A 25,686-nucleotide genomic window follows, 5' to 3' on the forward strand; every position below is an offset into this window, starting at 1 on the left:
TTTCCTTTAGCTTCCTGGGGCACCATCTTTGGTCTGTCCAGTATGTCCTTGACCCTATCTCATCCTGTAGGCACAAGAGTGAGCCCTTGTCCAAACAATGAAAGTTAGAAAGGAACAATAGTATAATGGCAAGGAGTAAAATTTAAATATTGGAGGGAACATTGAGGGTCAGTGCCCAGGATAATGAGGGCCCAGTTTTAATACTGAGATGGCAGCCCTGTCTGCTGTAAACTGTTCTTGGGCTCTGGTGCTGGCTTGAATGCCAACTTCTGCAGGGCTTCTCCTGAACCTCAGTTTCTCCAATCAGAACATGAGGAGGTAAAATAGAATATTCCTAAGGGCTGTTCCTTCTCACTCTATGATCTGACATGGATAACAGACATATGGAGAAGATTGTAGGAGCTCTGGAGTGACAAGTCCCTATACTTGTGTGGGAGCTCTGAATTCTAAACTTTTCCAACAACCATTGAAATCTAACCAACAATACATAGCTGCAGGCCGGGCGTGGTGGCTCATGCCTGCAATCCCAGCACTTTGGGAGGCCAAGGCAGGTGGATCACCTGAGGTTAGGAGTTCAAGACCAGCCTGACCAGCATGGTGAAACCATCTCTACTAAAAATACACAAAATTAGCTGGATGTGGTGGCGCATGCCTGTAATCCCAGCTAATTGGGAGTCTGAGGCAGGAGAATCGCTTGAACCCGGGAGGTGGAGGTTGCAGTGAGCTGAGATTGGGCCATTGCACTCCAGCCTGGGCAACAAGAGTGAAACTCTGTCTCAAAAGAAAAACAAAAACAAAACACAGCTGCAGTTATCCAGTAAGTTCAGAGATTAATCTACCTACTTCTCTTTTGCTTGGATTATCCGATAATTAAGGGGAAAGTGAGATTCTTATTTGAATGCCACAGACTGGCTGCCTAGACCACCTGAATTCACCAAGTAATTTCTAATGCCCGATTCTTATTTGTAGGCCTTATTTAAACCTTTGCTTTTTGCTACTTGTCAAGCACAGATAATAGTACTCATCATTGCATGACATTTACAAAATGACTCAAGATCTTTAAATGAAACAGTCATAGAATATGAGGTTTCAATGTTTCTCAACAATTTATATAAAAGCGTGGGTGTGTATGGGGGGAATCCCAGCTCCCCTAGATGTTTCCCAAAAAGCAGATGCCGGGTTGAATTTGTTCTCTCTTTTCTTCTGGACGACTCAAGGAAACTATGGATCGCTGAACTAAACAGAGAGAACTTTCTGATTAATAAGGTGTTCATGGAGAGAAATTAACAGGATATGGCTCTGAGAAGTGCGAACAAACTATTTCTGCCTTTCCAACATTTCTGTCTCACGTTCCCCTCCCATCAGTGGTCACAGTGGCCTGGCACCATCTCTGGCCATGTGGTGGTCATCTCAGCAGAGAGACAAGGCCTCTTCTGGTGAAGTGAAGGTCCCACAGTGTATAGGCTATATTTAGCCTATACCCTTTCCTTAGATACAAAGAATGGTAGGGTAGACAAAATGTATTAATGGTTCCATTCGTTACCTCTCCTTGAGCCCATGCCCTTTGGCATATAACTCCACAGCTCTTTCCATCAAAAGAAAGAATGTATTTTTCTAACCCTTAATTCAGCATTCAGCCATGTGACTCGTTTTTGCCAACAGGATGTTAGATGGTAGAAGAGCCAAGTTAGACACCAGCAGAGGCATGAAAAGGCTCTGTGAATTTCCGCCTGTGCTCTTGTACCTCCAACATCACCCATGAGAGGGTGAGCAGCCTAGCCTACTGGAGGATGAGAGACATGGAGCAGAGTCCAGCCTCCTCTAGATCAGCTGACAGCCAGCTATGACCCACATTTAAAAGTCATCCCAGCCAAGATCAGAGGAACTGTCTAGCTGAGTACCCCAGACATGTGAGCAATAAATATTTTTTGTTGTATTCTACTAAGGTTCTATGGTTGGTTGTACACAGCATTACTGTGTCAATAGATAACAGATTCATACTCCAGATGACAGAGCAGTCAGGCCCGTATCTAAATAGGCCAGGACAGTGCGGTGTAATAGGAGTGCTGTTTTCATCTTAGTATTCATACCAACCACTTGCAAAACACAAAATAAGTGACCACCTTGCAGGTGCTTGGTAAGATTAAGTGGTTGGTTCATATGGCATCTCAGGTTTTGGGAACTGAAAGCAATTCTCCCTTAAGAATTCTGCCCCAGGTTTCATAAAGCCTGGTTTTAGAAACCCTCTTAGATTTCTAAATTTCCTTGCAATTCCCATTTTGTTAATTCACCTTCAGAGCTTCCTAATCTTGTCTTGAGTCTTGCTTTTGAAAGGTTTCTCCATTTTCTGTGGCCTCCTGCTAAAGGAAATGTACATAGTGGTTGCCTAAATTAGAAGATCTTCATCTTCTGGGAGATTTATAGCCACAGTTCTGGATCCAGAGAGCAGATCCCAGCATTACTTACTGTGGATTGGTCATGTTGAAAGATGCAGCCAGAGCCATGGGTTTTCTTGGTGTTTAGTGGGGCTCAGCTGTCCTGAAGCCTGCTGTCAGCATTTCCAAGCGTGGGTTCTACAAGACACATACAAATATAGTGCCCTGAAAACAAAAATAGGAACTTATTACCTTCAGATGCCAAACCAAAGTCCTCCTAAGCTCATCTAAAAATGGGAGTCCTTAGAACTTTCTTCCATCTAGCACTTTTCTTCAAAGTAATGTTGAATAGATTCTTACAATTACCCTATGGAAGGGTAATAATAAGCATAATTTCTCTTTTTTAGATGAGGAAACAAGGCCAGAGTGACAAAATGACTTTTTTGTGTCACAGAGATGGTAGAAGAGCCAGGTTAGTGCCCAGGTTCTCTGACTTCTTATCCACAGTTCTTCCCACTAAATGGCTGTGCTCCCCAAAACAGTGTCCCTTTATACTGCAGCTTTGAGAGGCTTCAAAATAAGGTTTGTCTAAAAAATCTCAAATGTTTTCCATGTGTTTTTTCTCCCACTTCCCTTTCCCTTCCGGTAGTTCTGTCTTTTCATGCAGGCTTTTCTCTTCTTCTCCTCTCAGCTCATTCCGAGAGCAGAAAGAATAGACCCTGGAGCTGGGCTGCCACAGTCAGAGCCTCACTCCCACTTACCAGCTCTGTGACCTGGAGTGAGCTACTTACACCCCATCCTCAGTTTCCCCACCTGAAAAATAGGGATAATAACAGAACTAACTACATGAGGTCATGCCTGTAAGACACTAGCATAGTGCCTGACACTTAGTAAGTACTATATAAGTGTTGGATTTCATTATTATTATTTATTTATTTTATTTATTTATTTTTTTGAGATGGAATTTCACTCTTGTCGCCTAGGCTGGAGTGCAATGGTGCGATATCGGCTCACTGCAACCTTGCCTTCTGGGTTAAAGCGATTCTCCTGCCTCAGCCTCCAGAAGTAACTGAGGTTACAGGGATGCACCACCACATCCAGCTAATTTTTTTTGTATTTTTAGTAGAAACGGGGTTTCTCCATGTTGGTCAGGCTGGTCTCGAATTACTGACCTCAGGTGATCCGCCCACCTCGGCCTCCCAAAGTGCTGGGATTACAGGGGTGAGCCACCGTGCCCAGCTTAATTTATTCATTTATTTATGTTTAGACAGGGTCTCACTCCGTCACCAGGTTGGAGTGCAGTGGTGCGATCTTGGCTCACTGCAGCCTTGACCTCCTGGGCTCAAGTGACCCTCTACCTCAGCCTCAGCTGGGGCTACAGGCACATACTACCACACTCAGCTAATTTTTTGGACTTTTGGTAGAGTCGGGGTTTTGCTGTATTGCCCAGGCTGGTCTCAAACTCCTGAGCTCAAGTGATCAACCCACCTCAGCCTCCCAAAGTGCTGGGATTACAGGCGTGAGCCACTGTGTCTGGCCAGTTATAATAATAATTATTATTATCATTATCTGAGAGACAGAGTCTTGCTCTGTCTCCCAGGCTGGAGCGCAGTGGCGCAATTTTGGCTCACTGCAACCTCCACCTCCTGGGTTAAAGTGATTCTCATGCCTCAGCCTCCTAAGTAGCTGGGACTACAGGCATGTGCCACCACACCCAGCTATTTTTGTATTTTTAGTAGAGACAGGGTTTTGCCATGTTGGCCAGGCTGCTCTCATACTCCTGACCTCAAGTGATCTGCCCACCTTGGCCTCCCAAAGTGCTGGGATTACAGGCTGAGCCACTGTGCCCTGCCCATAATAATTTTTTTTTTTTTAAATAAATTAAAAGGGCATAGTCTGTTGAACCTGAGTATATTCCAACACATTTAGATGGCTGAATATAATATTTCCTCTTAAAAATTGGATGAGTAGGCCAGGTGCAGTGGGTGGCTCATGTCTGTAATCCCAGCACTTTGGGAGGCCGAGGCGGGTGATCACAAGGTCAGGAGATCGAGACCATCCTGCCTAACATGGTAAAACCCCGTCTCTACTAAAAATACAAAAAATTAGCCAGGTGTGGCAGTGGACGCCTGTAGTCCCAGCTACTGGAGAGGCTGAGGCAAGAGAATTGCAGGAACCCGGGAGGCGGAGCTTGCAGTGAGCTGAGATCATGCCACTGCACTCCAGCCTGGGCGACAGAGCGAGATTCTGTCTCAAAAAAAAAAAAGAAAAAAAATTGGATTGGTAAACAGCATATACTTTTCTATCAACCAGTACTACAGTTCCATCTAGAAGTCTTCTGGGGGACAGGGCAGCCCAGCAGAAGATACACAGACAAAATAACTCAGAACCCAGGTTCTTAAAGAAGCAAGGAAGTTCCTTTAAGCAATGTGTAATTAAGAAAAGAGAGTGCTCAAGTTAAAGAAACTTAAGGAAATCCTGGGGAAGTCTGAACTTAGAGCAGTTGGAATTAACAGAGATAGAGAGCTCTCTAAAAGCAGAAGGGCCTCCAAGGAGGAAGCCATCAACCATATCCACACCAGATGTTTGTGGGGCAGTGGAAGCAAGGGACAAACGCTCAGAGCCAACACTAAGGAGAAATGGACAGATGTTTTGTAACCACATCTTACTTAGAGCTTCACCTTCCCTTAGTATTTCTTAGTAAGGAGGGTCTAAGCATGAAAAACAGAACTGTCTTCTATAGTATTTGGGATATGAAATCCATTTTATACTGAGTCTTATAAAATTCCATAACATAGATTTAATCAGTCTCAATCTTTTTATGTTCTCTTTATAAAACTTCAAGTTAATAAAGTCTTCTGAGTACTAAGACTGATCACATAGAGTGTCTAAACTCAACTGACAATGAAGTCAGGATTGAGATATCCATAAATGGGAAGCCAGGTGAGCAATCCTTCTTTCCAGAATGGTGTTTTAACAACAAGCTGTATTCCCAAATGAGGTTTTTTGGTTTGGTTTTGTTTTTGAGACAGAGTTTTGCTCTTGTTACCCAGGCTGGAGAGCAGTGAGCAGTGGTGTGATCTCAGCTCCCTGCAACCTCCACCTCCCGGGTTCATGCAATTCTGCCTCAGCCTCCCAAGTAGCTGGGATTACAGGTGCCTGCCACCATGCCCAGCTAATTTTTGTATTTTTAGGTTTCACCACGTTGGCCAGGCTGGTCTCGAACTCCTGACCTCAGGTAACCCACCCACCTCAGCCTCACAAAGTGCTGGGATTACAGGCGTGAGCCACCATGCCTGGCCCCAGATTAGTATTTTACAAGCTACACAAGGTATTAGCCCTGTGGGGAATATAATGGGAAGGTCATTACTTTCATGGACCTTCCTGTCTCTCTGGGCAGGCAAATTAAAAAAATACAAAACTCCAAACTTTTTGCACATTTCTAGTAGTGAAGAACAAGTAAAAATTCACAAATCTTTATTTATAAATAATAAACATTAATGACCACATTAATATAGCCAATATAAAACATACAAAAAAGAAATGCAGATTTTGAAAAAAATTTTTTTAATTTAACTTTTGGCCGGGCGCAGTTGCTTATGCCTGTAATCCTAGCACTTTGGGAGGCTGAGGTGGGTGGATCACGAGGTCAGGAGATCGAGACCATCCTGGCCAACACGGTGAAACCCTGTCTCTACTAAAAATACAAAAAATTAGCTGGGCGTGGTGGCGGGTGCCTGTAGTCCCAGCTACTCGGGAGGCTGAGGCAGGAGAACGGCAAAAACCTGGGAGGCGGAGCTTGCAGTGAGCTGAGATCGCGCCACTGCACTCCAGCCTGGGCGACTGAGCGGGACTCCGTCTCAATAAATAAATAAATAAATAAATGTAACTTTTTAGGAAGGAAAATTTCAAATATATACAATTGTAGAGAATTGTATCATGGACCTCTAGTTCCCCACCACCCAACGTCAATGTTATCAGCTCACAGGCAGTCTTTTTTCTGTATCCCTGCCTGTCTCCACTGCTCACAACTGCTTTGGAATAAATCCTAGATGCCATTTCATTCACCTGTATTGCATATGTAGTTCTAAGGGTAACGATGAGAAGGATTCCTTTTAAAAGAAATAATCACAAAGCTATCATCATCCCCAAGTCAATAATCTTTTCTTTTCTCTTTTCTTTTTTTTTTTGAGACACAGTTTCACTCTGTCACCCAGGCTAGAGTGCGCTGGCACAATCTCAGCTCAGTGCAACCCCTACCTCCTGGGTCAAGCAATTCTTGTGCCTCAGCTTCCCAAGTAGCTGGGATTACAGGCGTGTGCCGCCATGCCCAGCTAATTTTTTTTATATTATTAGTAGAGATGGGGTTTCGCCATGTTGGCCAGGCTGGTCTTAAACTCCTGACCTCAAGTGATCCAACCACCTCGGCCTCCGAAAGTGCTGGAATTACAGGCGTGAGCCACTGCATCCGGCGCTATTTTTTTTTTTTTTTTTTTTTTTTTTTTGGAGACAGGGTCTCACTCTGTTGCCCAGACTGGAGTGCAGTGGTACAATGGTAACTCACTACAGCCTCGAACTCCTGGGCTAAAAGTGATCCCCCCACATCAGCCTCCAGAGTAGCTGAAAAGCACAAGCCACCACACCCGGCTAATTTTTGTATTTTTTGTAGAGAGGAGGTCTCAGTATGTTGCCCAGGCTGGTCTCCAACTCCTAGGCTCAAGCAATCTTCCCGCCTTGGCCTCCCAAAGTGCTAGGATTACCGGAGTGAGTCACCATGCCTGGCCAGTATTTTCTTTATATTATTAAACATCCGGACATTGTTCACATTTCCCCCATTTGTCCTGTATATTTTTTTTAAGGTTTGTTGAATCAGGAGCCAAACAGGCCACACATTATGATTAATATGACTCTTGGATCTCATTAAATCTACAGGTTTCCCCTTCCTCTACCTCATTTTTTCCCTTGCAATTAATTGGAAAAACTGGGTCATTTGTCTCATAATGTTTCCCACAGACTGGATTATGGTGATTGTATTTCCTTAGCAGTTTTCTTTCTTTTTTCTTTTTTATTTGAGACAAAGTTTCGCTCTTGTTGCCCAGGCTGGAGTGTAATGGTGTGATCTCAGCTCACTGCAACCTCCACCTCCCAGGTTCAAGTTATTCTTCTGCCTCAGCCTCCCGGGTAGCTGGGATTACAGGCAGGCGCCACAACACCCCGCTAATTTTGTATTTGTAGTAGAGATGGGGTTTCTCCATGTTGGCCAGGCTAGTCTCGAACTCCCTACCTCAGGTGATCTGCCCGCCTCGGCCTCCCAAAGTGCTGGGATTACAGGTATGAGCCACTGCGCCCAGCCTCCTTAGCATTTTTCTAACATGTTCCTCTGTCCCCTATATTTCCTATAAATTTTAATTAGTTTATAGACTTTAATCAGATTCAGCTTCAATTTTTTTTGCAAGATTTCATAGGTGGTACCATAACTTCAATAGGAGACACATACTGTCTTCTTGTCCCTCTTTTTATGATACTAACAGCCATTGATAATTGCTTCCTAGATCAATTAATTCATTAAGGTTTGCAAAATGGTGATATTTTAATTTTATTGCCCTTTTTTTCATTGGTCAGCTTCTATTCAGACAGACTTTCCCTCCTCAGTTATTTGATTAGCCTAAGGTAAGGTTTATATAAGGAAAGAAGGAAAATGCTTAACTTTCTCCCCTTTATTTGTTCTCAAAATAATAAATTAGCATCTTAGTATCTTCCAAAATGATCAACGAGGTGCTTATGGTTGTTTAAGCAGCTCCAGGGATTCATTCATTCACTCAGCAGGGGCTGAGTGAAGGAGCAGATTCCCTGAAAAAGCGGCAGCACTTTCCTGGAAAGGAGATGTGGGAGAGGGTAAGAAACGATTGGCCTCAACGGTACAAGGGCAAAGTTGAGGGAGGAAAAGAAGATAAAATCATATTTAGATGGACAATGAGCAGGTGGCTTCAGCTGGAGGTTTTAATCCATAACAAGCAGCACATTTTAGAAGGCAAAATTCCCTATGACGATGGGAATGCTAAGCCTGTTTGTTATTTAAAAATAATATTTCCCAAACAAAATAACCCTCAAAACACAAGCCTAGCATGAAGCAGGCATAGTCTAGCACTCTAAAAATGAACATCCAAAGTGCCAACCTGCTGTTTCATAAACCTGGTAAAAGTAGAAAATAAAACCTGTTTTGGATTTACTGGGTGGGTGGGAAGGCCGCTTTTAAGACTTTAGTCAAATTCCAGTCTCTTCCACTTGTTGGTCATGAGTCTATGTATTTACCCATATATGTGTTCCAGTGAGATCTGCCAAGTTCAACCTTCCTAAGCTAACATCCTTGGAATTTTAGGGCTGCAAAAGGCCACTTAGATCAAGTAGTCAGTCCCCTGAAAAAAGCCAGAATTCCACTCACCTGTCCCAGAGACCCCCAAGTCTGTTCATCACCTCTTACTTGAGTGACGGCCCCATGGCACACATGACCTGCTTTCATACCCATTTCAGTGTTTCCCATGCCTGGTTTTACTCTGAATCACCTGGGGATCTTTGGGGAAACAGAAACTCATAGGTGCACTGCAGAAATGCTAAATCAGAACTCTGCAGGTGAAGTTTGAGACCCTGTTTAAGTTCCCCAGGTGTTTCTGACATGCAACCATTCCACTTGACCCTCTGTATCAGTGGTTCTCAAACCTTCTCATGTACCAGAATATGACCTGAAGGGCTTATTAAAAACCAGCTTACTGGCTCTGCCCACGAAATTTCTAATTTAGTATGTCTGGAGTGTTCGAAAATGTACATTTCTAACAAATTCCCAGAGGATACTCATCTGCTGACCCACTGACCACACTCTGATCTACTGAATCAGAAAGTTTGCTCAAGGTAGTTATTTTTATCCCTATTTTGCAGATGAAGTTAACTGGTTGCAAAGCTACTGTGTTGGAATTAGCAGAAGCTATGCTGACCAAGCTGAAGAACCAGAGATAGGGTATATCAGTTAGAAATACTTTTGTTTGCAAACAACAGAATACCTGGTAGTGACTTAGGCAGTGAAGACTTCAGGCTAGGTGTGGTGGCTCATGCCTGTTATCCCAGCACTTTGGGAGGCCGAGGTGGGTGAATCACTTGAGATCAGGAGTTAGAGGCCAGCTTGGCCAACATGGTAAATCTCATCTCTACTAAAAATACAAAAATTAGCTAGGTGTGGTGGCTTGCACCTATAGTGTCAGCTGCTCTGGAGGTTCAAGTGGGAGAACTACTTGAGATGAGGAGTTTGAGGCTGCAGTGAGCTATGATTGAGCCACTGCACTCCAGCCTGGGCAACAGATCACGGCACTGTCTTAAATTAAAAAATAAAATAAAATAAAAAGGACTAGAGGTAGATGATTCCAGAACTGGAGAAGTGGCACCCAGGCTCTTTTTTCCCCCCCACATAGCTGAGGTATGACTGACAAATAAAATTGTATATATTTAAGACATAAACTGTAACAATTTGATATATGTATACATTGTGAAATGATTACCACAATCAAGGTAATTAACATATCGATCACATCATATAATTATCTTTTTTGTTTGGTAGTAATGAGAATACTTGAGATTTCCTCTCAGCAAATTTAAGCATAAAATATGTTGTTATTGACCACTATTAGTCACTCTGGTGGTTATTATTAACCATTATTAGTCACAGACCTAATACCTTAGGTCTCCAGCATGTATTCATTTTATAACTGAAGATTTGTACCCTTTGACCAATATCTCCTCTTCTCCCTCACCACCCACCCCTGCAACCCCCGGTAACTATCATTCTACTCTCTTATTACTATGAGTTCAACTTTTTTTTTTTGAGACGGAGTCTCGCTCTGTCGCCCAGGCTGGAGTGCAGTGGCCAGATCTCGCTTCACTACAAGCTCCACCTTCCAGGTTCATGCCATTCTCCTGCCTCAGCCTCCCCAGTAGCTGGGACTACAGGCGCCAGCCACTGCACCCGGCTAATTTTTTGTATTTTTAGTAGAGACGGGGTTTCACCGTGTTAGCCAGGATGGTCCCGATCTCCTGACCTTGTGATCTGCCCGCCTCAGCCTCCCAAACTGCTGGGATTACAGGTGTAAGCCACCGTGCCCGGCGAGTTCAACTTTAAAAAAACAAAAAAAAATGATTCTACATATAGGCTGGGTGCAGTGGCTCACGCCTATAATCCCAGCACTTTGGAAGGCCGAGGAAGTCGGACTACCTGACATCAGGAGGTCGAGACCAGCCTAGCCAACATGGTGAAACCCCATCTGTACTAAAAATACAAAAATTAGCCGGGCGTGGTGGGCACCTGTAATCCTAGCTACTCGGGAGGCTGAGGCAGAAGAATTGCTTGAACTCGGGAGGCAGAGGTTGCAGTGATCCAAGATCGTGCCACTGCACTCCAGTCTGGGCGACAGAGTGAGACTCCGTCTCAAAAAAAAAAAAAAAAAAAAAGGTTCTACATATAAGTGAGATCGTGCAGTGTCTTTCTGTGACTGGCTTACTTAGCATAATATTCTCGAGGTTCATCCATCTTGTTGCAAGTGGCAAAATTATTGAGCTCTTTTAAAGGCTGAATACTATTCCACTATATATATATATATATGCACATATATATACACATACATATCTATACACACACACACACATATTCATCTGTTGATGGACACTTAGGTTGCTTCCAAATCTGGGATATTGTGAATAGTGCTGCAATAAACATGAGTGCAGATATCTCTTCAAGATAGTGATTTCCTTTCCTTTGAATATATACTCAGCAGTGGGATTCCTAGATCATATGGTAGTTCTATTTTGAGTTTTTTGAGGAGTATCCATACTGTTTTCCACACTGGCTGTACCAATTTACATTCCTACCACAATATACAAGGTTCTCTTTTTTCCACATCTTTGCCAACTCTTTTGACTTTTTTATAATAGTCATCCTAACAGGTGTGATGTGATATCTCATTGTGGTTTGGATTTGCATTTCCCTGATGATTGGTGATGTTGAGCACCTTTCATAAACCTGTTGGCCATTTCTCCTTTGGAGAAATATTTATTCAGGACCTTTGCCACCTGCCCCCACCCCCCGCTTTTTTTTTTTTTAGATGGAGTCTGGTTCTGTCACCCAGGCTGGAGTGCAGTGGTGCGATCTAGGCTCACTGCAGCCTCTGCCTCCTGGGTTCCAGCAATTCTCCTGCCTCAGCCTCCCGGGTAGCTGGGATTACAGGCGCACGCCACCAGGCCTGGTTAATTTTTGTATTTTTAGTAGAGACAGGGTTTCACCATGTTGGCCAGGCTGGTCTTGAACTCCCGACCTCAGGTGATCTGCCCACCTGGGCCTCCCAGAGTGCTGGGATTACAGGTGTGAGCCACCATGCCCAGCCCCATTTTTTTTTTTTTTTTTTGAGACGGAGTCTTGCTCTGTGCCCCAGGCTGGAGTGCAGTGGCGCGATCTCGGCTCACTGCAAGCTCCGCCCCCCCCGGGTTCACGCCATTCTCCTGCCTCAGCCTCCTGAGTAGCTGGGACTACAGGCGCCCGCCACCTCGCCCGGCTAATTTTCTTGTATTTTTAGTAGAGACAGGGTTTCACTGTGTTAGCCAGGATGGTCTCGATCTCCTGACCTCGTGATCCGCCCGTCTCGGCCTCCCAAAGTGCTGGGATTACAGGCTTGAGCCACCGCGCCCGGCCCCCATTTTTTTTTTTTAACAGGGTTCCTTCTATATTATATATTGAGTTGTATGGGTTCCTTCTATATTATATATTGAGTTGTATGGGTTCCTTCTATATTATATATTGAGTTGTATGGGTTCCTTCTATATTATATATTGAGTTGTATGGGTTCCTTCTATATTATATATTGAGTTGTATGGGTTCCAGCCTACATAGTATATACTGAGTTGTATAGGTTCCTTCATATTATATACTGAGTTGTATGGGTTCCTTATATTATATATTGAGATGTATGGGTTCCTTCTATATTATATACTGGGTGTATGGGTTCACATATATGTGCCATATTATGAGTTGTATGGAGTTCATATATTATATATTAGGTTATTATGGGTTCCTTATATATTACATATTGAGTTGTATGGGTTCCTTATATATTATATATTGAGTTGTATGGGTTTCTTATATCTATTGGATTTTAACTCCTTATCTGATAACTCCTTATCAGATATATTGCTAAAACATATTTCCTCCCATTCTGTAGGTTGCCTTTTCATTTTGTTGTTTCCTTTGATGTGCAGAAACTTTTTATTTGATGTCATTTCTGCTTGTTTATTTTTGCTTTTGTTGCCTGAGGTTTTGGCTCCAAAATATCATTGCTGAGACCAATGTCAAGAAGCTTTCGCCATATGTTTTCCTATAGAGGTTTTGATTTTTATGTATGGTGCAAGATAAGCATTCAGTTTAATTTTTTAATGTGAATATCCAGTTTTCCCAGTTTTTCTATTAAAGAGACTATCCTTTTCCCATCGTGTATTTTTGGCACTTTGGTGTAAAATTAGTTGATTACAAAGGCATGGGTTTATTTCTGGGCTCTTTGTTCTATTCCATTGGTCAGCCTGTTTTTATGCCAGGACCATGTGGTTTTGACTACAATAGCTTTGTAATATAGCTTAAATCAGAAAGTGTGATGCCTCTGGCTTTTTTTCTTCTTCCTCAAAATTGCTTTAGCTATCTGGGGTCTTTTGTGGTTCCATACAAATTTTAGGAATTTTTTTTTCTGTGAAAAGCGCCATTGGAATTTTTGTTTGTTTAGAGAGAGTCTCACTCCATCATCAAGGCTGGAGTACAGCAGCACAATCATAGCTCACTGTAGCCTGAAACACCTGGGCTCAAGTGATCCTTCTACCTCAGCCTTCAGAGGGGCTGGGACAACAGGCATGCACTATTATGCTTGGATAATTTTGAATTTTTTTTAGAGTTGGGGGTCTTGCTATGTTGCCTAGGCTGGTCTGGAACCCCTGGGCTCAAGCAATTCTCCTGCCTAAGACTCCCAAATAGCTTGGATTACAGGTTCAAGACACTGCACCCAACTCACTGTTGGAATTTTGATAGGAATTCTATTGAACCTATAGATTGCTTTGGGCAGTATGGACATTTCAATAATATGAATTATTCCAATCTATGAACATAGGATATCGTTCTACTTATTTGTGCATGCTACAATTTCTTTCAACAATGTTTTCTAGTTTTCAGTGTACAGAGAACCCAAGCTCTTCTCATCCTTCCATGCCCCTATCTTGTATGTAATGGATTTCTTATGCTTGTTTCCCTGTGGTTGCAGAATGGCTGCCGCAGCTCCAGCTTGCACATCCTCACACCAACTCCCAAACAAGAAGAAAGAATCAAAGGCTTTCTCCTTACAAGGCTTTGATCTTTTATTCAGGAGGCATCTTTCTAAGCTCTCCAGACACATTCCCTGATGTCTCCCTGGGCAGAGCTAGGACAGGGCTGCAAAGGAGCCTGGGCCAATAGACAGCTGGCCAAGGGGGTTAGGGGTGCTATATGAGCCTAGTTCAGTCAAGATTCATCCCTTGGGGCTGGACACAGTGGCTCACGCCTGTAATTCCAGCACTTTGGGACACTGAGGTGGACAGATCACCTGAGGTTAGGAGTTTGAGACCAGCCTAGCCGACATGGTGAAACCCCTCTCTACTAAAAATACAAAAATTAGGCATGATGGCATGCATCTGTAATCCCAGCTACTTGGGAGGCTGAGACAGGCGACTCGCTTGAAACCAGAAGGCGGAGGTTGCAGTGGCAGTGAGCCAAGATCACACCACTACACTCCAGCCTGGGCAACAGAGCAAGACTTCGTCTCAAAAAAAAAAAAAAAAAAGGTTCATCCCTTGGGGATAGGCATATTGTTTCCATAAACATAATCTCGGTTGTCTTAGCAAGGAAGAAGCACGGAGGGACTATAGCATAGGTAACTAATTGTATGCCAGACCAGGTTTGGACACTTCTGATGTGGTTCTGAGGCTCAGCTGAGATAAGCTTTCTGAGTCTCTAAACAAGACTGGCCAAATGTTGGTGAGTGGCTGGCAGCATGTGCTCTCACAAAACCTTGGGGTTCTTTTACGTGGAGATAGCATTGCATGCACGTGAGGTTCAGTTCTGACATCATAAAGGCTGCTTTAGAAGCTGCTCCTAGGGAGAAGCCACTGAGCTCTGGCATGTTTCATGGACATCATGTTCCACACCCCCAGGAGGAGAAGGTTGTATTTCTTGTGCTTGATGAGAAAGGTTTCTGTACAACAGATGCTGGTCATCCTTGTTGTTACCTTGACCGCCTAATATTTTACTCCATTAACAAGGAGCTAAAATGAAGAAAATCAAACACACCTGAGCATTCTCCCACTCCAATCTCCAGACTATTGCAAAATTATTAGCTGCAAATCTGCTAAATGAATGGGCAGAGAGCCCACAGTGGCTTTCATCTCTAGGTGAGCCAAGGTCTCTCGTGGACCCCTTTAACTTTCTATGGTTTCCTCTTTTTCACTTACTTAGTGACGTAGTCTATCAATTACTAATGGTCTCATGCAGCATGGGAAACACAAAACAAGATTACACAAAATCAAATCATCCATCATTACTCAGTTATTATTATTATTATCTTTTTGAGACGGAGTTTTGCTCTTGTTGCCCAGGCTGGAGTGCGGTGGCACAATCTCAGCTCACTGCAACCTCTGCCTCCCGGGTTCAAGTGATTCTCCTGCCTCAGCCTCCCGAGTAGCTGGGATTACAGGAATGCACCACCACGCCTGGCTAATTTTGTATTTTTAGTAGAGATGGGGTTTCTCCATGTTGGTCAGGCTGATCTCGAACCCCCGACCTCAGGTGATCCGCTCCCCCCTCAGCCTCCCAAAGTGCTGGGATTACAGGCGTGAGCCACCGCGCCCGGTCTCAGTTACTCTTTTAAGAAAGCCAAAAGGACAATTATCGTAATTCTTCCCTTCCCCTCAATATCTATTTTCCACTTTTGAGCTTCCCTAACAAACACTTCTGTAAGTGACCCCACTGAGACAAAGGATCCACTGGCTTCTCGCCCCTGGCTGGGCTAGGCTGAAAAGAACGCCACCTAGCAAGCAATCCTCAGCCCCAGCCTATTGTCATTTTCCCTCCAGAATTCTGCAGTTTCTGGGGAACTCAAATATCTATGATTTTGAGAACCACCACCAATGAGCTAGGGCTGCAGTGGCTGCCCCAGTATCTCTAACCCTCCCCTCAATCAAGCAAATCGTAAGTATAAATGCCACGTTTCAAACACTTTGCAAATTTCCAAATGAATCTTTTGCTTTACATGCTATTAACTAAAATATGTTAGGAACCCAGATATAATTAACTTTGCATTGACTACTACATGGCACCAGGCAAGTAACTATTCTTTGGTAAATGGAGGGAAAAAGTCCTCTTTCTTCAACACTTTTCATACTACATATGGTAAGACTGTAAAAAAAATTGATCCCATTTTTTACCTGCATTGTATCAATGCCCCGTTTGTCATGTAATTTTTCATTTCCCTTTTACCCGATGGCTGGCCTTGGACATTTGGTTGACCAAGCAAATCTCCTTGCTTTGTCCAAGTAGATTGTAAGAAAACATGAAAGCTCTCACATGATTGGGCCTGCCCTCTCTTGCACCTTTCCCATCATCATGATAGCATATACCCACGCTGGCCTGCTGGAGCATGGTCGTTGCCCCAATCACCCCAACTAAGGCCAGCCAACTGCTGCCCTCCAGGTATGTGTGAGAGAGGCTCAGCCAAGACCAGAAGAACCACCCAGCTGTGCCTAGCCTAAATCACTGACCCACAGACTCATGATCTAAATAAAGGGCTTTTTGGTTTGTTTCTCAATTTATTCTTCAGTCATTTATTAGCACCTTCTGTGTTCCAGGAACTATGCTAAACATTGAGGTTATCAAGATAAATGAGACATGATCACAGCACTCAAAAACTCATGGGCTAGTGGTAGAGACAGATGCATAGATAGACATTTACATCAAAGAAGTGAGAATAGTGAAAGACTACCAAGGAGTGTTTTGAGAGCTGTAAACTTCTGTAACTAATGATTAACTAATGATTTCTCACGCTGGCAGGCACAATCTCCTTCCTTGCTTCAGCCACCTGTTAAAGGTTTGTTTTGGCCCGGTGTGGTGGCTCATGCCTGTAATCCCAGCACTTTGGGAGGCCGAGGCAGGTGGATCACTTAAGGTTAGGAGTTTGAGACCAGCCTGACCAACATGGTGAAAACCCATCTCTATTAAAAATACAAAAATTAGGCCGGGCGCGGTGGCTCAAGCCTGTAATCCCAGCACTTTGGGAGGCCGAGACGGGCGGATCACGAGGTCAGGAGATCGAGACCATCCTGGCTAACACGGTGAAACCCCGTCTCTACTAAAAAATACGAAAAAACTAGCCGGGTGAGGTGGCCGGCGCCTGTAGTCCCAGCTACTCGGGAGGCTGAGGCAGGAGAATGGCGGGAACCCGGGAGGCGGAGCTTGCAGTGAGCCGAGATCGCGCCACTGCACTCCAGGCCGGGCGACAGAGCGAGACTCCGTCTCAAAAAAAACAAAAAAAACAAAAAAAACAAAAATTAGCTGGGCATGGCGGTGCATGCCTGTAGTCCCAGCTACTCAGGAGGCTGAGGCAGGAGAATCACTTGCACCTGGGAGGCAGAGGTTGCAGTGCGCTGAGATCGTACCACTGCACTCCAGCCTGCGTGACAGAGTGAGACTCCATCTCAAAGAAATAACAACAACAAAAAAAACAAAACAAAACAAGAAAGGCTTGTTTTGTTAAGCCCACCAAGTTTTTAGGATGGTTTGTTATGTGAGATTATTGTGTCAATAGAGCACTGATACATTATAGACAATTGTCCACTGCAACACATAAAATAACACATTTCGTATTGCATATATTGATATATATATATATATCTTTGTATTATATGTGTGTATATATATATATATAAATACATAAAAGTTAAACCTCTCTGCAGCTTCCATCTTAACCTTTCACCTTCCTTGTTCCATCCTCACTTGAGGTCCCTATGTCAATACCCAGGCACAGAAATCCTTGCTCAGAATTAGGCAAGCATATACTCTTATTTATAGGCTGATATTTGTGGGTTTGTGTTTAACAAAATAAAATCAACCCTGCAATTTGCTTTTATCACTCAGTAATATATATGGACATCCTTTCCAATTAGGGAAGATTTATATATTTTCTAATTTCCTTTTTCAGATATATACACACATGCATATATACAGCTTTATATAAATTATCATGAAATTCATGTTTTAGTGGAATCTGTTTTTCTTTTTTTCCTGCTTCCCCACGTTACCTGCCTCATGTTGTACTCCCTCAATATACATACGCATGCAAAAACACGTACCAATGTTAATCAGTGTATATCTTTGCTTATTTTTCTTTCTTTGAGACAGTCTTGCTCTGTCACCCAGGCTGGAGTGCAGTGGCATGATCTTGGCTCACTGCAGCCTTCGCCTCTCAGATTCAAACAATTCTCCTGCCTCAGCCTCCTGAGTAGCTGGGACAACAGGGGCACGCCACCATGCCCAGCTAATTTTTAGTAGAGATGGGGTTTCGCCATGTTGCCCAGGCTGGTTTCCAACTCCCGACCTCAAGTGATCCACCTGTCTCAGCCTCCTACAGTGCTGGGATTACAGGCATGAGCCACCGCACCCGGCCTATCTTTCCTTACTTTTCTTTGTGCTTATATAATTATGTACAAAAATAGTTCATTATATATTTTTAATATGTATTATTCACAATTTTCTGCTTTTTGCTTCTTCCATTCGACAGTATCTTGTAGAAATCCCCCTCTCCCAAGTGAGGTAGTAAAACTCTAATTCATTCTTTAATTAGTGGCTATATAATATATTCCATGGTGCGAACGATCCATAATTTAAAAATTGCCCTATTGATACAGTTTCTTTTTAGATTTTTTTTTTTTTGGCCACCGTGAAAAATGCTATTAGAAACATTCTTGTACACATTTCATTATATACCGGTATTTTCATTTGCATGGAATAGATTCCCAGTAGTGACATTACTGGGCTAAAGAGAATGTATTTTAAATTTTAATAGTTAAAATGAAATTGCTTTCTCTAAAGGGCTTTAACAATTCACACTTCACAGCAAAGTAGGAAAGTTCCCTTCTGAGGGGAGAATCTTAATCACAAGCTCTGAAGGGTGGCTGTGGACTATTTAAGTCCAAATACTTGCTTAATTATACCCTCTTCCCCACAGAGCACTATAGTAAAAATCTGAAAAATGGAGGACAATGGTGAAAGCAAAAAGAGTAACAGATATCCTTACACAAAAGAAAATATGTAGCCAGCTAGGGAACTATCCCCATCACAATATTTCTTTTTTTTTCTTTTTAAATTAATTAATGTTTTAGTTTTTTGAGACCAAGTCTTGCTGTATTGCCCAGGCTGGAGTGCAGTGGCACGATATCAGCTCCCTGCGGCCTCTACCTCCCGGGTTCAAGCGATTCTCCTGCCTCAGCCTCCTGAGTAGCTGGGACTACAGGGGCTCGCCACCACACCTGGCTAATTTTTGTACTTTTAGTAGAGATAGGGCTCTACCATGTTGGCCAGGCTGGTCTCCAACTCCTGATCTCAAGTGATCCGCCTGTCTCAGCCTCCCAAAGTGCTGGGATTACAGGCCTGAGCCACCGTGCCTGGCCCCCGTCACAATATTTCTATGAATTGTTTCAGCAACAGCTAGTCCCCCTGAGGACCCTATTTTCCCTTTTTTTTTTTTTGCCATAAACCCTAACCCCCTAAACTAAACCAATAGCATAACTTTGAGATTAAACCTTGGGTTTCTTTGCGTGCCCTCCCCCTCACAACACTCCAGGACTCACAAGCTGGCAAGTAGAGTGGGTACAAATATGGCAGGCTTAAATCTGATAGCATTCCCGACCAAGTAGATAAAAATCATTATGAAAGGAGAAGAATTTTAGGAAGAGTCATTCGCTTTTAATGACTAGTATATCAATATATAGGTTAGTGCCCCACATAGTACTAGAAACTCTGGGAAAGTGGCACCAGGATTTCCTGGATTTGCCCCTCCGGTGTAGTGCTTTCCTGTCCTCATTCCCAGGGAAGTCAGTCTCCCCTCATAGATCACAGGTCTCTGCATGATGACGAGGGTTAAAGTGTTGGCAGTGCTTCATTTGAATACCAGTGGCACAATGCCCCTTGGCACCAGGTAGGGCCTGCTTTAAGCTAGGAGTTGAGGAAGTGCCACTCACTAATACCTCTCTCTGAAGAACCCATGTCTTCATGGAAGGCTGCCCACTCGGAGCTGTCCCCCTGCATGCTGCTGCTACGTGATGACACTCTACATAAATCTCCTGGGATGCCGGGAGGATCTTCCTTTCTTCTAACCAACATCATTTCTTCCAAAAGGGTAGAAACTGGAGGGAAAGCAAACCAAGGTCTCCACATCACTGATGGCTATATTATTGGTTAGGACTCCTTAGGTAATGGGCATTTACGGAGATCCTAGAAAGTGCAGAGCTCAGGGCTGGGCACTAAGATGCAAAGCAGTCTAAGGCAACCCTTGCTGTCAAGTTTCCTTCCTTCCTTTCTTTTTTTTCCTGAGACAGAGTCTCGTTCTGATGCCCAGGCTGGAGTGCAGTGGTGCAATCTTAGCTCACTGCAATCTCTGCCTCCCAGGTTCAAGAGATTCTCCTGCCTCAGCCTCCTGAGTCGCTGGAACTACAGGTGCCCACCAGGCCCAGCTATTTTTTGTATTTTTAGTAGAGACGGGGTTTCACCATGTTGGACAGGCTGGTCTCAAACTCCTGACTGCAAGTGATCCACCTGCCTCGGCCTCCCAAAGTGCTGGGATTACAGGCATGAGCCAAACCCGGCCTCAAGTTTTCAATCTCTTGAGAATGGAGGGCCCAAGGCAGTACGATGTAAATAATGACTGAAGATGATATGTGCTGAAGGCCAGCTGAGTGGCTCCGAGAAGATGGGACAAGATTAAGCCAGGAGAAGGTCAATGTGGGCCACACAGTCAAAAAAGGCTGTGGATCTTCCCAGGGGTGCAGTGACCTGGCCTTACTTTGAACCATGTATCCCTTCAGTGGCAAGGGTCATAAAAAAGCATTAGCTTTCTGGCCTTGAGGCCAATGGTGTCTACCAGTGGCTCCAGCTGCAGCAGGCCTGAGAACCACTTGGAGAGCATATATAAAATACAGATTCCTGAGCCATCCTAGAGATTCTGAGCAAGGAGATCAGGAACCTGCGTTTCCACCTGAGAATCACTGGCCTAAGTAACTGTCCCACCTGAAATCGCCTCTACTTTCATGTGCCTCCTTCAAGAACCACAACCAAGTTCTCTTTTTACAAACACCTCCAGGCCTCAGTTCGTTCCAGTCTCCTCTCCTTCTGCTTACCCTCCTGTGGACCCACTGCCATTCCCAGCTTGTCTCCTCTCACAAAAGCCTTCTCCACCTCCAGAAGTTCCTAGCCCTGAGTCTATTCCTAGAGCTTCAGTGGCCCTTTCTTATCTCCCCTCAATTCAAAACAAACTGCAGATATATTCTCATCAGGGCTTGTGTTCAGGGTCAGGAAACAATAAAACCACTCTAAGATCCAAACTGATCAAAATACCTGCTTGGGCTCGCTTAATAAGCAACTCAGACTATGTGGGAGGTGGGTGTGGAGATGGTCCCAGACTTGGCAGCTGTAAAACTGGGCAAATCTCTTAGTCAGAGCCCAGTTTTGCTATGTGTAAATAAAGACAAAATGACTGACCACCTCAGGCACTGCCACAGTGTTTCAGTTGATCCTGGTATACAACACGGTGGTATGGCACGTGATGACCTCGTCTCTGAGAAGCCATCAGTATAAGGTACAAAGTCGATTTAATAACAGCTTGTCAAAAAAAAAAAAAAAACCATACACCCTGTCAAATTTATGCATCAAGTGTGAGACCCTGATGGATCCGGCTGCGCACAGTGGCTCACACCTGTAATCCCAGCACTTTGGGAGGCCGAGGCAGGCGGATCACCTGCAGATCACCTGAGGTTGGCAGTTCTAGACCAGCCTGATTAACACGAAGAAACCCTGTCTCCACTAAAAATACAAAATTAGCCAGGCGTGGTGGTGCATGCCTGTAATCCTAGCTATTCGGAGGACTGAGGCAGGAGAATCGCTTGTACCCAAGAGGTGGAGGTTGCGGTGAGTTTCAACAAGAGCGAAACTCCATCTCAGAAACAAACAAACAAAAAACCCATGTTTTCCCATGTTTCCATGGGAAACATGGAAAACTATGAGTGCTTAGCACCGAATAAAGTGTCTATGGTGCAATAATCAACACTGAACATTTAAAACATAAGATACAAATGAATAAAAACTGAACATCAGGGCCAGGCACAGTGGCTCACGCCTGTAATCCCAGCACTTTGGGAGGCCAAGGTGGGTGGATCACGAGGTCAGGAGATCGAGACCAACCTGGTTAACACAGAGGCGGAGCTTGCGGTGAGCCGAGATTGCATCACTGTACTCCAGCCCAGATGACAGAGTAAGACTTGGTCTCCAAAAAAAAAAAAAAGAACATTAGGACATCAGGGAGTCTAGAGCCACCTTACAAACTCTCCCTTCTAGTCATGGGCCAGAATGACCAGGAAGAAGCAAAGGGATGGGAGAGGGAGTTCAGGTGTGAAAGCAGAGAATGGGGTGATGAAGACCATGGCATCCATCAAGAGAGGACCAACCTAAGGATCTACAAAGAGCGATCCCATGGAGACCTCCAAATTCAGAGGGGGAGGGAAGTCTTCTGAGGGTTAAGGGAGAGCAGGTGGCACACTGTGGCCATTCACATTTCCCTACGACGAGCAGCATCCCAAGGCTGCAGGGCTGAGCCAGGCCAAGAAGCCCTGGTCATGGCCCCAGTTGCTCTGCAATCTGTTCCTCTGACTCATTTTCTTTATCTTTTTTTTTTTTTTTTTTCTTTTTTTTTGAGATGGAGTTTTGCTCTTTTTGCCCAGGCTGGAGTGCAATGGTGCGATCTTGGCTCACCGCAACCTCTGCCTCCTGCATTCAAGCGATTCTCCTGCCTCAGCCTCCCAAGTAGCTGGAATTACAGGCATGCACCACCACGTCTGGCTAATTTTGTATGTTTAGTAGAGATGGGGTTTCTCCATGTTGGTAAGGCTAGTCTCGAACTCCTGACCGCAAGTGATCCACCCGCCTTGGCCTCCCAAAGTGTTGGGATGACAGGCTTGAGCCACCACACCCGGCCCCTCTGACCCACTTTCTAAGTGGTCCAATCATAGGCGAGACCAGGATGAACACCATACTTTTTAAATTTTTATTTTTAATTTTTTAAAATTAAAAACTCTTTTATTTTAGGTTCACAGGTACATGTGCAGGTTTGTTATACAGGTAAACTAGTGTTACGGGGCTTTGTTGTACAGGTTAGTTCATCACACAGACCCTAAGGCTAATATCCAATAGTTATTTTTCCTGATCCTCTCCTTCTTCCCACTCTGTACCCTCCGGTAGGCCCCAGTCTGTTGTTCCCCTCTCTGTGTCCATGTGTTCTCATCATTTAGCTCCCACTTATAAGTAAGAATACGCAGTATTTGGTTTCTGGATTACTTTGCTAAGGATAATAGCTCCCAGCTCCATCCATAATCCTACAAAGGACATGATCTCATTCTTGTTTTATGGCTGCATAGTATTCCATGGTATATATGTATCACATTTTCTTTATCTAACCTGCCATTGATAGCCATTTAGGTTGATTCCATGTCTTTGCTATTGTGAATAGTGCTGCAATGAACATTCACGTGCATATGTCTTTATGGTAGAATGATTTATATTCCTTTGGGCATACACCCAGTAATGAGATTGCTAGGTTGCATGGTAGTTCTGCTTTTAGCTCTCTGGGGAATCGCCACACTGCTTTCCATAATGGCTGAACTAATTTACACTCCCACCAACAGTGTATAAGTGTTCCCTTTTCTCCATAACCTCACCAGCATCTGTTATTTTTTGACTTTTTTTTTAATAGCCATTCTGACTGGCTAACACCATTCTTGCGGGACTTTCTCTAAAGTGACTGTTCAAGTGGAAGTAGGGAGCTGTCGACAACCAAAGGGTGACCTCTCTCCAGCTTCCTACAGGACCAGATGTTCTCCCAGCTCAGTGGACACAGACCCCAGGAAAGAGCCTGGCCATGGCTTCACTGTGAGGGGTGAGAATGAGGGAAACTGGCTCCTGGGGCAGTGATTTCCACAAACCAAATGAAAGTTACAGACGCTAAGAGGGTCCACCTTACCAGTAATCAAAGACACATAAGTTCAAACCATTCTTCTGTTAATGGACTGCAGAGATTTATAATACCTAGTGCTGGTGATGTGAGAAAAGCAGTCATTCGCATTCACTGTTGATAGGAGTGTAAACTGTTGCAATTTTGATTGAGGGCAATTTGACAATATTTATCAACATTATTTTAACACGCATGCTCTTTGGCCCAGCAATTCCACTTTTAGGGGACATTTTAAGGAAATAAGCTAAAGAATACATATAGGCACATACAGAAGGTTGTTGGATCACTGCTCTAATAGCACCACACCCAACACATATTAGGTATTCCACAAATATTGAATTCAGGAATCAATAAGATCACAAACTGGAAGCCATCTAAATATCTATCAATAGGAGACAAGTTAAATAAATTAAGGAACTTCTACATTATGGAATTATTGTACAATTATTGAAAAGGATGAGGTGAAATGGCTGCCTGGAGTTGGGGGATGAGAGAGACTGACTGCAAAGAGACATGAGGGAGCTTTCTGGAATAATGGAAATATTCTATATCATGATTGTGGTGATGGTTCCAAATGTGCATTGAACAAGGATGTGCTTTACTGTTTGTAAATTATACTTCAAACAAAATGGCTGGTTTTTAAAAATGGATGAGGATGTGCCATTCTCATTAACATGAAAAGTTGTCTGTAACGTAACAGGAAATAAACAAGCAGGTTAAAGATGACATATGTTTGACAATCCCTATGTACAGAAAATATGTGTGAGACAGGATCTGGAATGAGACTTTTCCTGTTGTCCTAGAGTTTTGTAGATGTCCTAAAGATAAGGACAAAGGTGGTAAGAGCTCACACTTGTTAAAGAGAGATGCCAGACCATCTCTATGTGGAACACACTGATGATGGTCAAGGTGGTCCAGCAACCCCCACTCCTGATGGGGGCAGGAGAGAACGCTAGAGATTGACTAGTGAGGAGAGGGAGGGGAGGGGAGGGAAGAAAAGAAGGGGAGGGACAGGATGGTGTCTCTGAAGGATATTCGTAGGAGTAAAGACTGAGAGCATTTCCATTCTCTGAGGACGAGGGAGGGGTGCAAACCTTTTCCCTCAAGCTAGGTGAGGCTGTGTGCAGCATGGGAGTCTGGCACCTGCCTCTGGGTAAGCTACGGAGCCTCATCAGCCCAGCACACTACGAGACTCCGGAGGAATAGGGAGCAGGATCTTAGACAAGCTTCGTGTGTGTCTCCTGGAGCTTGGGGACGTGCGTAAGCAGAAGAACCCATGCCAGACTCCCAGGCTGGCTGGCACAGTGGGCGATGGCAGGGCGAGGAGAGAGGGCTGCAGTGGGTGCAAGCTGCCTGTAACCGCGAGGCTAAGCAAGGATGTGGTGTTAGTTCTTAGTGAAAACTAAACTCATTAATTTAAACAGAGAATAAATTTTTAAAGAACAGTGAATGCGGGGGGCAGGGCAGGGGAGCAATGGAGGCATGGAAAGTCGGGAACACCAAGCATCTGCTGAGCACTGCTCCAGTAAAAACATCACTGTTGTCACTGCCTGACACCAACGTCTCTCTCCAAATCTGAGGGCACACAGCTTCATCTGGTTGGCAGAGGTCACATAGCTGCATCCTGGCTGCACACGGGTAGACAGACTAAATGTGGGAATTTCCCCAAATATAGAAGGGATATTCGAATGATGCAGGATGGCCACAAATATGAAAAATGCCCTGTCTAGTTAAGGCCTTCCTACAGGCCAAGTGAATAACTGGGCATATTGACAGGCCCCCACCCAAGAAGGTGGCCTCCTGGGCCAGGGGAGTCCCAGAGACACGGTGCCAAAAGTGAGAAATGAAAGCAGCCCCAAGCAGTTAGGCAGAATGTCCAGTGGAATGGGGCATGCAACCCCCTCCCCAGGGGCATTGGGAGTGGGCAGGACGCAGGCGCT

At 44.1% G+C, this 25,686-nt stretch overlaps 1 protein-coding gene across 6 annotated transcripts in view; it reads right to left on the minus strand.

Annotated features, from left to right (window-relative positions):
• The window catches only part of TMEM266 (transmembrane protein 266), a 148,722-nt gene that overhangs the window by 67,827 nt on the left and 55,209 nt on the right, over positions 1-25,686 (minus strand). For 5 of the 6 annotated variants that reach the window (XM_003901236.3, XM_017960801.2, XM_031668460.1 and 2 more), the window contains one exon: positions 2,467-2,600. In XM_003901236.3, coding sequence (XP_003901285.1) covers positions 2,467-2,504 — 38 coding nt within the window. In that variant the 5' untranslated portion in view covers positions 2,505-2,600. Of the gene's footprint in view, positions 1-2,466; positions 2,601-19,715; positions 20,100-25,686 lie in introns of those variants that run through there. The other variant, XM_017960803.3, reaches the window with a different exon arrangement.

This window comes from Papio anubis, chromosome 7 (assembly GCF_008728515.1).
Source record: "Papio anubis isolate 15944 chromosome 7, Panubis1.0, whole genome shotgun sequence".
NCBI classification, from domain to species: Eukaryota; Metazoa; Chordata; class Mammalia; order Primates; family Cercopithecidae; genus Papio; species Papio anubis.